The following is a 13,023-nucleotide window of genomic DNA, read 5'->3' as shown; positions in this document are numbered from 1 at the left end:
TTCCTGTGAAGAAGAATTCTGTTGGCAAAGGCACATTAGCTTCTGTCCTACTCTCAGAAAATTCCTGATGCTGTGTTCTGGAGAAGGAAAAGAAAAAAGGGAAAAGGAACCATACAAAGCACGCAAGCTACTTAAATCCTTTTGGGCCCCAATGCTTCAAACATGAGATCTGAGTGCTGGAAATCTGGTCTTTCAATTGCATTGACTCTGACACCCAAGTAGGGGCAATAAAGAAATTTCCATGCCAATGATTTTAGCACAAAATAACAAGTAATGCCAGTAACTCCAGTTGAAAAAAAAAAAACAGCACATGCACACACACACACACATCTGCTTTCTGTAGAAAATGCTTCGTTACAAAGCTTCTGGCAGAGAGCTGAAAACTTCTTGGGTTTTCAATGAACCTTGGAGTTGTTAAGTTTAATGGTGTTCTAGTCATGTTTGGGACAGAAGTTTGGTGCCGTGGGAGTGGAACTTCCTGGAAGAAAGCTAAGACATCCAGGCAATTTCTATGGCTAGAGTTAGAAAGCATTTTTAAGGCATCACCTTTCATATTCAGGCACCCACACCAGAAGCTGGGTGTTTATGTCCCACTCCTGACCCTTTGCTGCCTGCAAGGATTTCTGCAACTTTGCTTCACACTGATGTACCCACAGCAGAGTGCCAAGGATGTTGATATTTTAGCACCTAGTCACATTCTATTTCTGACAGGTTAAACCCAAGGGAGTAAATCACTGTCATGTCTCAAATCACTTTCTTTTTTCCTTTTCTGTTTCCCATGTCTATTTTGACAGCCAATGAATTATTCTGCCTATTCTGCTCTCAGCCTAACAGGATGCATTGTATGAAAAAGTTACAGCCTGTCACAATCCTGAAAATAATTTGCTGGGTATCGTTTTACTCCCCATGACTATCCAATGTGTTTGTCTCCAATCATTAAATAAGGCAAAACCAGTAAGTATTTTTGCTAACATTTAAAAAGTTGATGGAATCCAAGGAGCTTTAGCCATCCTTTCAATACAACTGGTTTGTTTTTAAAAATGTTAATTTATCGCATATCCCAGCTGGAGACTAGTTTATCAGTTAAAGCTGGATACTTACTCCTTTATCAACGCAAAATGCTTCAAGGACAGAAAACAAAAACAATGCTGTAGGATGCAGTAGAAAGAGCAAGGAGAATTTAGGTGGAGTGATAGTAAGTCAAAATGGAATTTGGCAAGCACACTAGAGCTCAACAGCAATTCGAACTTATTGATCCCAAGTTTCACTTTACATCTTCTACAAAATATATTAAATAGGAACAATGTCAACAAAAATAACATGATTAACTAAAATAATTCAATACCCAAAGTGATACAAGTTCAGACTTGAGAAAGAGGGGTGGAAAATCACAGAATTTCAGAATATTCTGAGTTGGAAGGGACACACAAGGATCATTGAGTCTCTCAAGTGCCTTAAGGCTCTAAAGTGAATAGCCCATACAGGAATCAAACCCACAACCCTGGTGTTATTAGCACCATGCTGTAGCCAACTGAGCTAATATTCATTTTCATTCAAAACTAGGTTGCATAAGGTCCTGAGCAACCTGGTCTAGTGGGAGCAGAAGTAGGACTAAATGACCTTTAAGGTGTATTCCAATGCCTTAACATTCTATGATTCTATGATAAAACCTAAAGGCCCACATGTAACAATGTATGTCTCCAATACTTTATTTCATTTTTTGCTTTTGAAATCACAGAGAGGAAAACAAGTAGGTGCTACACAGTTAATTAAGGACTCGTGTAAATTCATTTACCAGGATTGTGTGTACTAAACCATCTTGTGTAAGGACACAGAGGGCTGTGTGCAAGTTTAAAATCATTAACTATTGTTATCCGATAACAAGCCCCAAACCTGCGACATCCACGTTTATTTAAACAGAAAGGATGCCAAACACGAAAGGCAAGCACTCCTACTCTCTTTTCAGCCTTCCCTTCATTGTGCCACCAGCCAAAAGGGTCTTGGACTCTCCATAAAATATTTGGCAAACAAAGGCCCAGTTAATTGACAAGCTATTGCCTTTACTGCTTCCTACCACAATTTGTGGGAATCTTTTAGACCCAAATCAATTCTGCACACAAGCGTTCCCACGAGATGCCACACGCATTCCCATTTGAAGCCACTTACAAGAACTGCTACAGCCTCTCTCATAAAACCTTTGTCTTCACTGGGCACTTCTGGAACCACGTGCAAGCCTTTCATCCCCTGATGGACAGCAGGTTCTTTTTTTGCTTGTTTGCTTACTTGAACCAGGTTCTTTGTTTTCTGCCATCTTACTGCTTTGTTTTTACTTGAAGATAGATCCTGGCCTTTGCAAGGAGTGAGTTACAGCAGAGATGTTTGGAGTCCTCATTGCACCCCAATGCCCATAAAAAATAGTCCCCTCATCAGAAGCTGCCTGTTAACAGCTCTCCTTTATTGCTAAAGCTCAGTGTAGTTAATTCTTCTTTGTCAGTAAGAATAATCAATCTCAGCCTGTTAATTAGGAACAGTTTAACAGGGGACAGACACCTGACAGCATAAGCTCTGTTCCTTTTCTGTCAGGAACAACAGCAACCTGCACTTGTGGTATAAGCCCTTATTAACACCATTTAAAAGTGGTCAGCATTATTGTTTTCTTTATATGCTTTTGGAATGCATAATCCACCCTGCTTTGTGTATTTATTTCCTTTAAATGACAAGAAGTTCTGGACACTTTTTTTCTGTACTGCAATGCCCCGTTCAGGAGTATTGTTAATCAGCATTCATTTGGGCCACTCAGGTAGCCAAGAAGCTTTAAGTCTTTCATGGCTTCTAGTGTCACTTGATTAATTCACTATCACAATACCATCTTTGATCATAAAACTGGAAAGACAGTCTCTGTCTAAACAAGAGCATTATTAAGTTAGAGCACTTTCTTCCAATTCCTCAGCATTTCTACCCTCGTTTTCTAACAGGAAAAATTCCCCACAGAAATCTCCTAAATCATGCTTCCATCTTTCTTCACATTTCTTTTTCCACATTTTTTTTTCCTCTCAGGGACAGAATACAGATCCTTAGAGTATAAAGCACAACAGGCACTCATGTTTTACTGCTGCTCATTCATGTCATCTCAGAAATAGTAACTGGGTAGTGCTACCTATATGAAACGATGGACAAGGAAGAACAGCTAAGGCAGACTCCTCTGACTGCACAGCCAGAAGAACAGGGACCATGCTGAAGCATGGAAGGCAAATTTGAGCTCAACTCTGAAAGTAGGAGAGACAAGGAAAAAGGCTTCAAGGAAGAAAGGGTTATGAGAAAGAGGTTGTGTGTTCTGAGTCCATGATCCTTAAAGAGTATTCTAGACCTTCAGGGAGCTGCTCAATACCTCTATTCCCTTCAGAATGCATCCAAACAGGGCACAGTCTCTCACTGCATAGAAAGACTCATTTGATCCCCACCAAAATTAAAGTTATGATGAAGGGCTTCTGCAGCCTGATCTGGGAACGCACTCTGAGTAGGTGAGCTAGGAAGCTCTGCAGGTAGGAGAGACATAACGATGAAAGTCAAGTATCCACAGATTGAGGAAATGAGACTTTGACACAGAAAAATGTTTCTGAAATTCTAAGATCCTAAGTGCTTATGAATAAAAATTATTTACACTGAATCATGCCCACTTGTACTGCTATGCCACAGTCTACTTCTATTTCAAAAAAATTGTTAATATTTTTAGTATTTATTTTTAACTTTGCTTCTTGACTCCTATTAAAATAATTTTTAACTTTTCCTCAGAGGTGTGCTTTTTGAGAGAAATCAGAAAAAAAATATTTTAAATGGCTATGCATGTTGATAAAAGAAAAAACACACTGGTTTTAACCTTTTCTTTTTAAATGTCCAAATTTTATTTGAAACACTGGTATTTCCAAAATTTAAGGAATTTAATATTTTAGACATGGCCCAGGTAGTGTACAATCCCCATGAAAGCAGGTATACCTTTTAAAGCCTGAAGAAAATCAGATAAATGAAATATAAACAATGGGAGAATGCCTATGTCTCCATACTGCATTATTTTTCTCGCTGAAGTTCAGCACATACCAAGTCCTGGGTCTTCCACACCCACCTTCACAACCACACTCCACCTACCTGCAGGACTTTTTTTTTATTAGGCTACTGGGAAAGCCAAACTCTCTAGCCTTGCAAAAAGCCTGCAAACAAAATTATGGGGTACTTCCAGAGAGACACAGTGACCAACCCTCCACATCCCATTTCTGAGCACTCCCTTTTGCATCTCCATTTGAATCCACCCATAAACCAACCCCTTTACTTATGCCACTAACTTTGAAGATGTGAACACTGCTCCTACCAAAAGACCAACTCTTTGCTTTTCCACCCCTCACTACAACTCCTTGTCTCTGTTTCTTAGCCCCAGAGTAAGGGCAGACAGTGTCTGCTGCAGTTTGGAGCTGAATCAAAGCAGCTGAAGTACATGGAAATTTGGGGAGATCAGCATTTGGCACTGCACTAAGGATGGAAATTTGAATTTGAATTATCCTCAGCCTTCACTGAGGATACATTTAATTCCGCGTTCCCCTGAGCTTCCCAGTAGGCTGGCGTACCTCCCCCACTGTCTTTTGTGGTGGGAATGTTTTCCAGCAGCTCCCAATACCAGCTAAAGCCAAGCCTTTAAAGCAGTATCAGGGTGCTTAATCACCCAGCTGACTGCAGGGGCAGGATCGGTCTTGGCTATCTTCAGCCATCTCTGGGGCCAGGAGCTGGGTAGGCTCCTCCTCAGTTAGTGGAGGAAGATAAGCATCTGCAGAGAGTAATCTCTCCCACCTCTCTCTCTCGCGCTGAATTAACTGAAGAGGAGCCCAGATAAGTAGTTCAGATCAGACATAGTACTTCTGAATAGCTGCAGCTAGACAAGATTAATTCCACCCTCAGCATCCAAAACAGTCACATATGTAGTTTCTCATTACTTATCACAGCTGAAACGTCTGTTACTCATTGATTTAGAAACAGATTTTGCCGCTGTGATTTCCTTTTCTTTGTGCAGAATATTTATTATTCAGTATTTGTATCCTAGCATGCAGGGATATAAGTGACAAGACATTTCCTACGCACACACCCCCACAGTGCACCTGCAGACCAGTAGCTGGGCACATCTTGAACCCCTCTGAGCAGCGGTCTAAAAGCCCAAAATGATGCAAAGGAGATTGAGCAGAGGCTCGTTTTTGACTCAGCTCTCCAAGAGCCTCCAATCCCTGTGCTATGCTTCCAGCTATTTGGGTTTTATTCCTTCCAAACAATTTTGGAAGAGCAGCTAGGAGGACAGCACTGCTTTTGTGAAACAATGCTGTTTGGGGACCCGACACACATAACCACCCTGCTGATGCTCGTCCCTCGGACACGTCTCTCTGCAAGACAAACAGACAGCACAACTTTTCCCACTCCCAGGCCATAACCCAGCCTCCATTTCCCAAGCAGGTCCGCTCCCCTTGTCCCGGCAGGGTGCGGAGCGCGGCCGGTGCGGGCTGCGCTCCCGGTGCCTCGCACGGCCGCATGCCTCGCATGCCGCAACACGCAGCGCCCACGGTCTGGGCAACAGTGCTCAAAGGAGTCAAAAGGGGCTACTTATGAGTTTGGATACTACCACCTAAAGATAAGCTTCTCCATGGTTACCGCTCTCACGCAAGGTCACTTTCCTGCCAAAACTCCTCTCCTCCCTCCCTGGCCCTGTCTCCTTCCCCCTCCGCTATTTTTTTTTTTTTCCCAAACGTGCTACATCAAAGGAGAAAATGAAAACATTTACAATAATCATAGTCTGACTATTTTAATGCAGGCTGTAGGAAAGGAAACATGTAAGCCAAGTGCTCTTACTGTGCAAGCAGAAACACACTCTCAACCTCATAAAAGTAGTATCTGAGAAATAACACTTGATTAAAGAAGCCAGTCCTTCATTTAAGTAGGTGCTTATGGTAGGGAAAACAGCCAGGGTTTCTCTAGAACAGGCCACTGGCCTATCACGAAAAGCAGGAACAGGCCAGACAGATGAATTATAGTGAGACAGCTGGGTTTCAGCCGGGGTGCGAGGAGATCCCTATTATCCCATCCACCTTTCCTACACAAATGCCTCTCCCCAGGGAAACTGAGTCATTAAAAGCCAGCTCGTTCACTCCTGACAGGCAATATGCATTGAGTGAGAGGTGATACATTCTCATTTTCAGCAAGAAATCTTAGTGGCCCCAAGGAGCAGCTCACTTAGGAGAGTGGTAATGGAATACAGGGCCTTTCATCTCCGCCTCGCCGCCGCGAGCACCGCCTGGCTCGGTAACAGCCCAAAAGTTATTAGTTAATGGCTGGTTTTGCTGACCTCCATGAGATGAGCTTGGTGGGTTAGGTCTGGTTTTCAGTAGACAATAGCTAGGACCACAAGTGGTGTTAAACAGGAACCATGATAATGAGTTGAGCACCCAGCAGGTAAGGACCGAGCGGATTGCCCAGGTGCAGCCATGCCATTGCTCTCTCTGGCCGCCAGGGCCATGGAACACATAGGAAGCCCTGCAAATGGCCAGCCTGCTTCACCCAGATGGGGACTCCCAGCTCCCAAGATCGCAGTTATGTCCTTATTTACACAAACAATGTGTTAAAGACAAATAAACAAACAACAGCCATTTCTCATTCTTTGGGAGCTCAGTAGTATCTAGTCAGCACCATTTGGTGCTGATAATACCACAAACCTGACCTACCAAAGTGCTGTCCAAAAATGTGTTCCCACAGTCCTGATCTGAAGATGTGTACTTACTTCTGAGTACATAATTTTGCAACAGTAAAAATACTCTAAGTAATTCCTCATTTTAATACATTTGGTGAGGTCAAACTTAGTAGATCAACCCTACATCTCTGCAGAAGAACAAACCACAGCCATCCCTCTTTACTTTCTTCCTGTTCAGCGGCATCTGCAGTCCCAAGTTTGAACTACCCCAGGGACAGTGATGGCCTGTGGACTCCAGAATCCTCTAACATTTGAAGAGCTTGCTCCCAAGAAAATGCAGAATTCACCCTGAAGTGAGAGTATCTGGATACCATGTATAAGGTATAATATCTGCAAAATACCTTAGCAACAGTTTATGCTACTTCCTATGCTAAGTTTCCACAAAAGACTGAAATCCCAGAAAAAAATCTAACTTGGGTTGAAGAGCTTCCATCCATCTGTTAAAGCCTGCACAAATTACAGCACATCACACACAAGCCTGTTTCCATCACTTTGCATGAATAGATAGGTATCTTCAAATACGACATCCATCCACCAACTGCTTAGATAAGAGATTCACTGAGGACCCATTCCCAAAAGGGATGCAAAGCAGGCAACAAACTGCTATCACAGCCCTGAAGGTGTCCCCCTTATTTACTTCAAATTTAAATCACATAGGAATTAGCAGAGTTTCCAGTTCTGGGGGAAACTGACAAGAGGTTAAAAAAGACTCTGCAGAAAGACGAAAGGAAGGTTTTGTGTGGCTTATACATTGATGATCTTTAGCTGTCAGAAAGATTCAGACTGAGAGCTCGACATTTTAAACAGATGCCATTAACATCCAAAACAATCATGGTGTCTTTCTTGGAAGGGATAGTTAAGTGGCTTTAAACTTCTTACTCTCCATAGTTGATGCATTCCCTTCTCTAACACAGATGAGACTGGTAACTCTCAAGGTCAGATCTTCAGGTGTGACCCTTTATTCTTTTATTTCTTTACACTGCTCTCCAGTGCAAAGGTACCTCCCTCCAATGCTCTTCACACAGAAGCTTTTGATAGTCAGAGAACAAAGGAAAGTTGACCAAGGAGATGTTGGTACACCAATAACTGGGCAATAGGCAATGTCTGTACAGTACTTATGAAAGAGCAAAGCAGAACCCAAAAAGACTCAAGCACGTCTCCATTGACTTCTCAACTATTCAGACCTGCCTTACCCTGAGGAACATAACTAAGGAAAGCAAGAGTAAAGCTACTGCTTTACAGCTGAAGCTGAAGTGAGGAAGGGACCCACCAAGTACAGAGGGAGTTCTCAGCCTGGGACTAAAGGCATTCAGCAGAGCGGGAGCCCAGGGCATACGTCACTGTGACATGTGTGATGGCATGTTTTCATTATTAGAGGATTAAAACTTTTTATAAAAATTACCTTAGCACCCTGATCTCCACAGGAACAGTGTAAATTAATTTTGCAGATTACCAGGGTTTTTTTCCCCACAGAACAGTTCAAGTACTCTGCAGCAGCTTCATTAAATCAGTGTGTATCATTAAAAATCATTTAAAATGGGTAAAGTTACATTAATTTTTGAAGTCTATAATTCTCTCCTCCTTTTTTGATTTTAATGATGCAAGAGAACTGTATCTGGTACTGACTAATTTCTTGGCATGCTACTGAAATGTAAAGCCTTACATATTCTGCTGATAACAGGCCCACAAATTGCAACAAAAGCAGCGATTTGAACTTTGTGTTTTACTCATCTCACAGATTACAGAAAGGAAGCCAAAGCTATCTGCCCCAACTCAAACAGCATTATATTTTAACTTAATGGAAGTGAAAAAGAAGCCTGCACTCATTACTCAAAGGACACAATTATTACTTCCTCTCTATATTGTTGCTAGTCAAGAATAAAATCCAGGATATGACCTTTTCATCAAGTATCAAGCCAAAAATCCACCTGGGACAGCCACAGGAGGCAACCCTCATTCTTTCACTCAGTAATTCAGAGCAAAGGCCCTTGTTGCATATAGTTGAAAGGAATCCTTGGAAAGGTTTGGCTTAAGGAAGCATCTAATAAATGCTGATCAATAGATGAAGGCCAAAAAGATTTCTGTCTCCTCCTGCATGATCCTATCACAAAAAAGGCACCACTAACTCAACAGATCAGCTCTCTTCCAAATAACCTGCTCCACCTGCATACGGTGGAAAAGATTATAAACTCAAATTGTGAGTGATACAATGTATTAATGCCATAAATTCTTCAACAGAGACCTGAATTCCAAGAGAAGAAAGCATAATAGTGTTGGATTCCTTATATTTTTTGTTTTGTTATGGCAATAATAATGTGCCTTTTGAAGTTCATACAGGGAGATACAATGCCAAAAGGCAAATACTTACAATGCAAGAGCACTTGGTACATTTATTTCCTTCAGGCCTAAATTCTTCTCCTTCATTGTAAAGTCTCCCTTCAAATACACAACCTGGAAAACAGCATTTGAATAAGTTTGGCTCAAGGTAGCACGCTGAGTTTTCCCCCTTACACTCTCCACTGTACAACAATATGGAAAGTAAATCGTACCATCGTTTCCAATACAGAATCATGGAATTGTTTCAGTTGGAAAAGACTCCCAAAATATCAAGTCCAACCTTTGACTGATTACCATCTAGTCAAGTAGACCATGGCACTAAGTGCCACACCCAGTCATTTCTTGAGCACCTTCAGGGATAGTAACTCCAACACCCTGAACAGCCCACTACTTTTCCATGCTGAAATTCCTCCTGGGTTTCCTCCTGGGAGGGAGGAAACTCCTCCCTCAGGGGAGTCTGAACCTCGCCTGGCATATCTTGAGACTGTGTCCCCTTGTCCTGTGACTGATTGCCTGGGAGAAGAAACCAATCCCCACCATGCTACAACCTCCTTTAAGGTAGTTGGAGAGACAGGATCACTTCAGAAGAAAACAAATCCTAAACAAATCCTTGAGAAACCCTAAACGGCCTTTGTGGGGGGAGAGGGGGAAAGCAAACATCCTTCCACAGCACATAAATATGCAAAAATGAAGTTGAGGCAAGTCTCTCATAAGAATTGCCTTTAAAACAGTTTTTTTGGCTGTTTGCTTTTTAATAATTCATTCTTACCCCCTGAGTTTATACTAAATATTAGCAGATATTATTATAACTAATCAAAATATAATAAATCCATTATATCACAACTGGAGCAATGCTTACCTTCAAAATCTCTGATAAAATCAAATTAACCTAAAAAAATATGGCAATTTGCCACTGTGCTTCACAGAGGCAACCCATTCTCGCTCCCCTTCATAAGTTTATCTCCCTTTTTATGATTACTCTTATCCTTCCCTTCCTCACAAAATCATGGTGATTGGTCATGCAAACCCACCTTACAGACCCTCTAAAAAATTACATAAACACACCTGTGAATATTAGCACAGGATATTGCCCCTGCATCCCCTGGTCTGCATGTCCTCTACTAAAACATACTAAATAAATCTTGTGTCATATTGTTCACTGTGAATCACCAGCCCACATTTTAGTAAGTTGTTGAGTATAACAGATTAGAGCCAGCCTCCCAGATGATGATTAGTATCATTAGAAATACAGTTGCACATGTAGAATAGCATATTAACCAGAAAATCTCACCTGGACACACAGGACAACACATTCCCCTGAGTTTGGAAGGGTTTTTGCAGTGAACAACACACTGTACTTCTGATTCTACTATCACTCCTTCCTGAAATAGAAGCAGATTCGGCACATTTATTGTTAGCGTTGTGATTGCTTTAACAAGCAAAAATTCACAATTACATTCAGTAGAATTAAAGCCCAGCACATGCTGCAAAGCACTGGCTTTCAAAACTTCTTTTCTTTCTGTACCTGCTGCCTGGTATCAGGATTCAGGTTAATCCACACTCAAAAGACCCACTTCAGTCTCCCTGACTCCAGACATGGGATTTGCCTTAAAATGCATCAAGTAAAAAAACCAAGCATCCTCTTAGGGAAAGGAATCCTGCTTTATCAGGAATCCTTAACCTCAGTAATCTGCCATGCAGCTCTGGTGAAAACAGGCCAGACACAAGGCATTCTCCTCCCTCTCCTATTGGAGGAAAATGGACTTAGTAAGCAGATAAAAGCATCTTGTTCTGTAGAGGGGAGACGCTTATCTTTGATATTTTGCCTGATAAGTATTAGTAAATTAACATTTCCTGTACTTATTCGAGAAGTCAAGAGTCCTGAACAAACCTGGGTGTGAGGATCTATGCATAAAAGCTGCTACCTTTTTTTTTGCTTACAGGTGTTTGAGGCAAGGCCAAATTGTTTTTTAAATGTGTGGATCTCGGGTAAACAGAATCACCCAGTTTTGCATTTTGACACTGAAACAGGCAATAAAGAAGTGACCATTTCATGCAACATATCTAAATTGATGTAGTGAGATTCTTTTCATTAGGTACAAGAATACAGACTACTGGTCCAGCTTCAGTCATCTCAGTGTACTTATTTTCAAAAATGAGTTCGTTTCATAGAGCAGAAGTTTTAGAGAAAAAGAGAAAAAAGCCTTGAAACTCTCATCTCCTCTTAGTAGAAGCTCTTCATACTCACAAATCTCTTCTTTGCCATTCTTAGTAGCTGCCTGAATGTTACTGTTAAAACCAGATCAAATTGTCAGCAAAAATGGCAGACCTATTTACAGACATAAGCTAAAATTGCCTACATAATTACTTGGTTTGAGCCTGACAAGCAACAATCTTGAAAATGTTATGGTTGCAGATAGTCAAGCTACCAAAAATAGCACTGTGTTAACAGTTCAGGAGCCCAGGAAAAAAGATTTGGTTGTGGGTTTTTCTTAAAGAAAGGTAAAACTCATGGACACATGCACACAGAAGTGTCCAATTACTAAAATAATTTGTATCTCACAAAAGGGCTTCGAATGCTGAAGAAAAGAGGACTTCATTCAAAGTCAAGACAGCAGGAAATGGCATGGCTGTGTACCTCTCCTTCAGCAAAGTTTGGATATTGGGGTACTCAAGTCATTTAAAACCCATACTTCTGAATATTTGGTTATAGCTGGCTGCATCTAAGTGGATTTAAATTACTTTAAATGCAAAGTCCATATTGTGCTTTGAGCATAAAATATTTCAGATTATTTAGGTTGGATAAATGAAGGCTCAGGATTTCCTGGGAAAAGCTTATAACTCGATTAGCACAATTTTTATAACATCCTTACCTGGCACTGGTATGTAACACAGGGATTGCTGGGGAGGTGCCATTTCATGGAGCTGTTGTACGTATTTCCTTCAAAACTGCAATCTAGAGGATGAGAGAGAAGCCCGTCAGTTCAGCTGAACAAAATCTTGTGGGAGGCTGCTGCTGAGGATCACAGGGTGGCATCCTAAATGCCAACCATCCTCTCCCCTGGGTTGACAGAAGAGGCAGAGCTGGGAGCTGGGATGAAAGAGAAGGATCATGTCCTGGGAGGATCATCCTGCTGCTGATGCCCAACTGGCCAAACTCCTTACTAACTCTGACTGGTCAAGAGAAACCAAAATCAGTGACAATTCACTTAAAAATGGATGCCGGTGCTTACTCTGCAGTCCATTCAGGAGCTACACGGTTACCCAAGCACTGGAATGGGGAGAGGGAGGAAAGAGGGTGAAAGAAGAGCTGGAAGCATTCATCATGTAGCTGGGCCATGCTATCTTCCTCCATTAACCAAAGCCCTTGGGAGAGCCCTTCAGCAAGCACAGCTCAGCAGGGATGAGCTGACACTGTCACAGCTGCCTCTCCTTAATGCCTTTTCATATTCATGACAGGAGGGATCACCATCCACACAAACTGAAAGCCATCAAGTTCTCAGGTGTGTGGGGTGAATCTCAAGGGGAGACATTTTGGACCCTCATGGAGTTTGGCTTTATTCATCTTTTTGTGCTATATGACAACTTTGCTAACAGAAAACAGGTTTGTTTGCTCATGCACTGGATCGACCCGCATTTGTTTTGTGCAAAATGAATTTTTATGGAGCCATTTGGAAAAAAGCAAACACCAAAACAAACATTAATTTTCACTTTTTTGATTATATGTTTCTACTAGTTTTTCTTCCTTTTTGGTTTTCTCTTTTGCCGTTTTCTGGTATTTTGCAAAAAAGAAAACCAAAAAAGAACACGAAGAAAATAATAAAATACCTCACCAGAAAAGCAAGACCAGAAAATACTTATAAAGTAGAAATATAATATTTGTTTTAAAAGAGTTAGTTTATTAATGCAAA

At 41.3% G+C, this 13,023-nt stretch overlaps 1 protein-coding gene across 2 annotated transcripts in view; it reads right to left on the bottom strand.

Annotated features, from left to right (window-relative positions):
- Positions 1–13,023, bottom strand: part of BMPER (BMP binding endothelial regulator) — a 148,925-nt gene that overhangs the window by 99,578 nt on the left and 36,324 nt on the right. For both annotated transcript variants that reach the window (XM_058810808.1, XM_058810803.1), the window contains exons 4-6: positions 11,986–12,068; positions 10,404–10,494; positions 9,144–9,226 (exon numbers count right to left, since the gene is read on the bottom strand). In XM_058810808.1, the coding sequence (XP_058666791.1) occupies positions 9,144–9,226; positions 10,404–10,494; positions 11,986–12,068 (257 nt within the window). The remainder of the gene's footprint in view (positions 1–9,143; positions 9,227–10,403; positions 10,495–11,985; positions 12,069–13,023) is intronic.

Source organism: Ammospiza caudacuta, chromosome 1 (assembly GCF_027887145.1).
Source record: "Ammospiza caudacuta isolate bAmmCau1 chromosome 1, bAmmCau1.pri, whole genome shotgun sequence".
In the NCBI taxonomy this organism is placed as follows: Eukaryota; Metazoa; Chordata; class Aves; order Passeriformes; family Passerellidae; genus Ammospiza; species Ammospiza caudacuta.
Note: the sequence above shows the minus strand (reverse complement) of the source record. Positions and strands in the feature narration are given on the sequence as shown.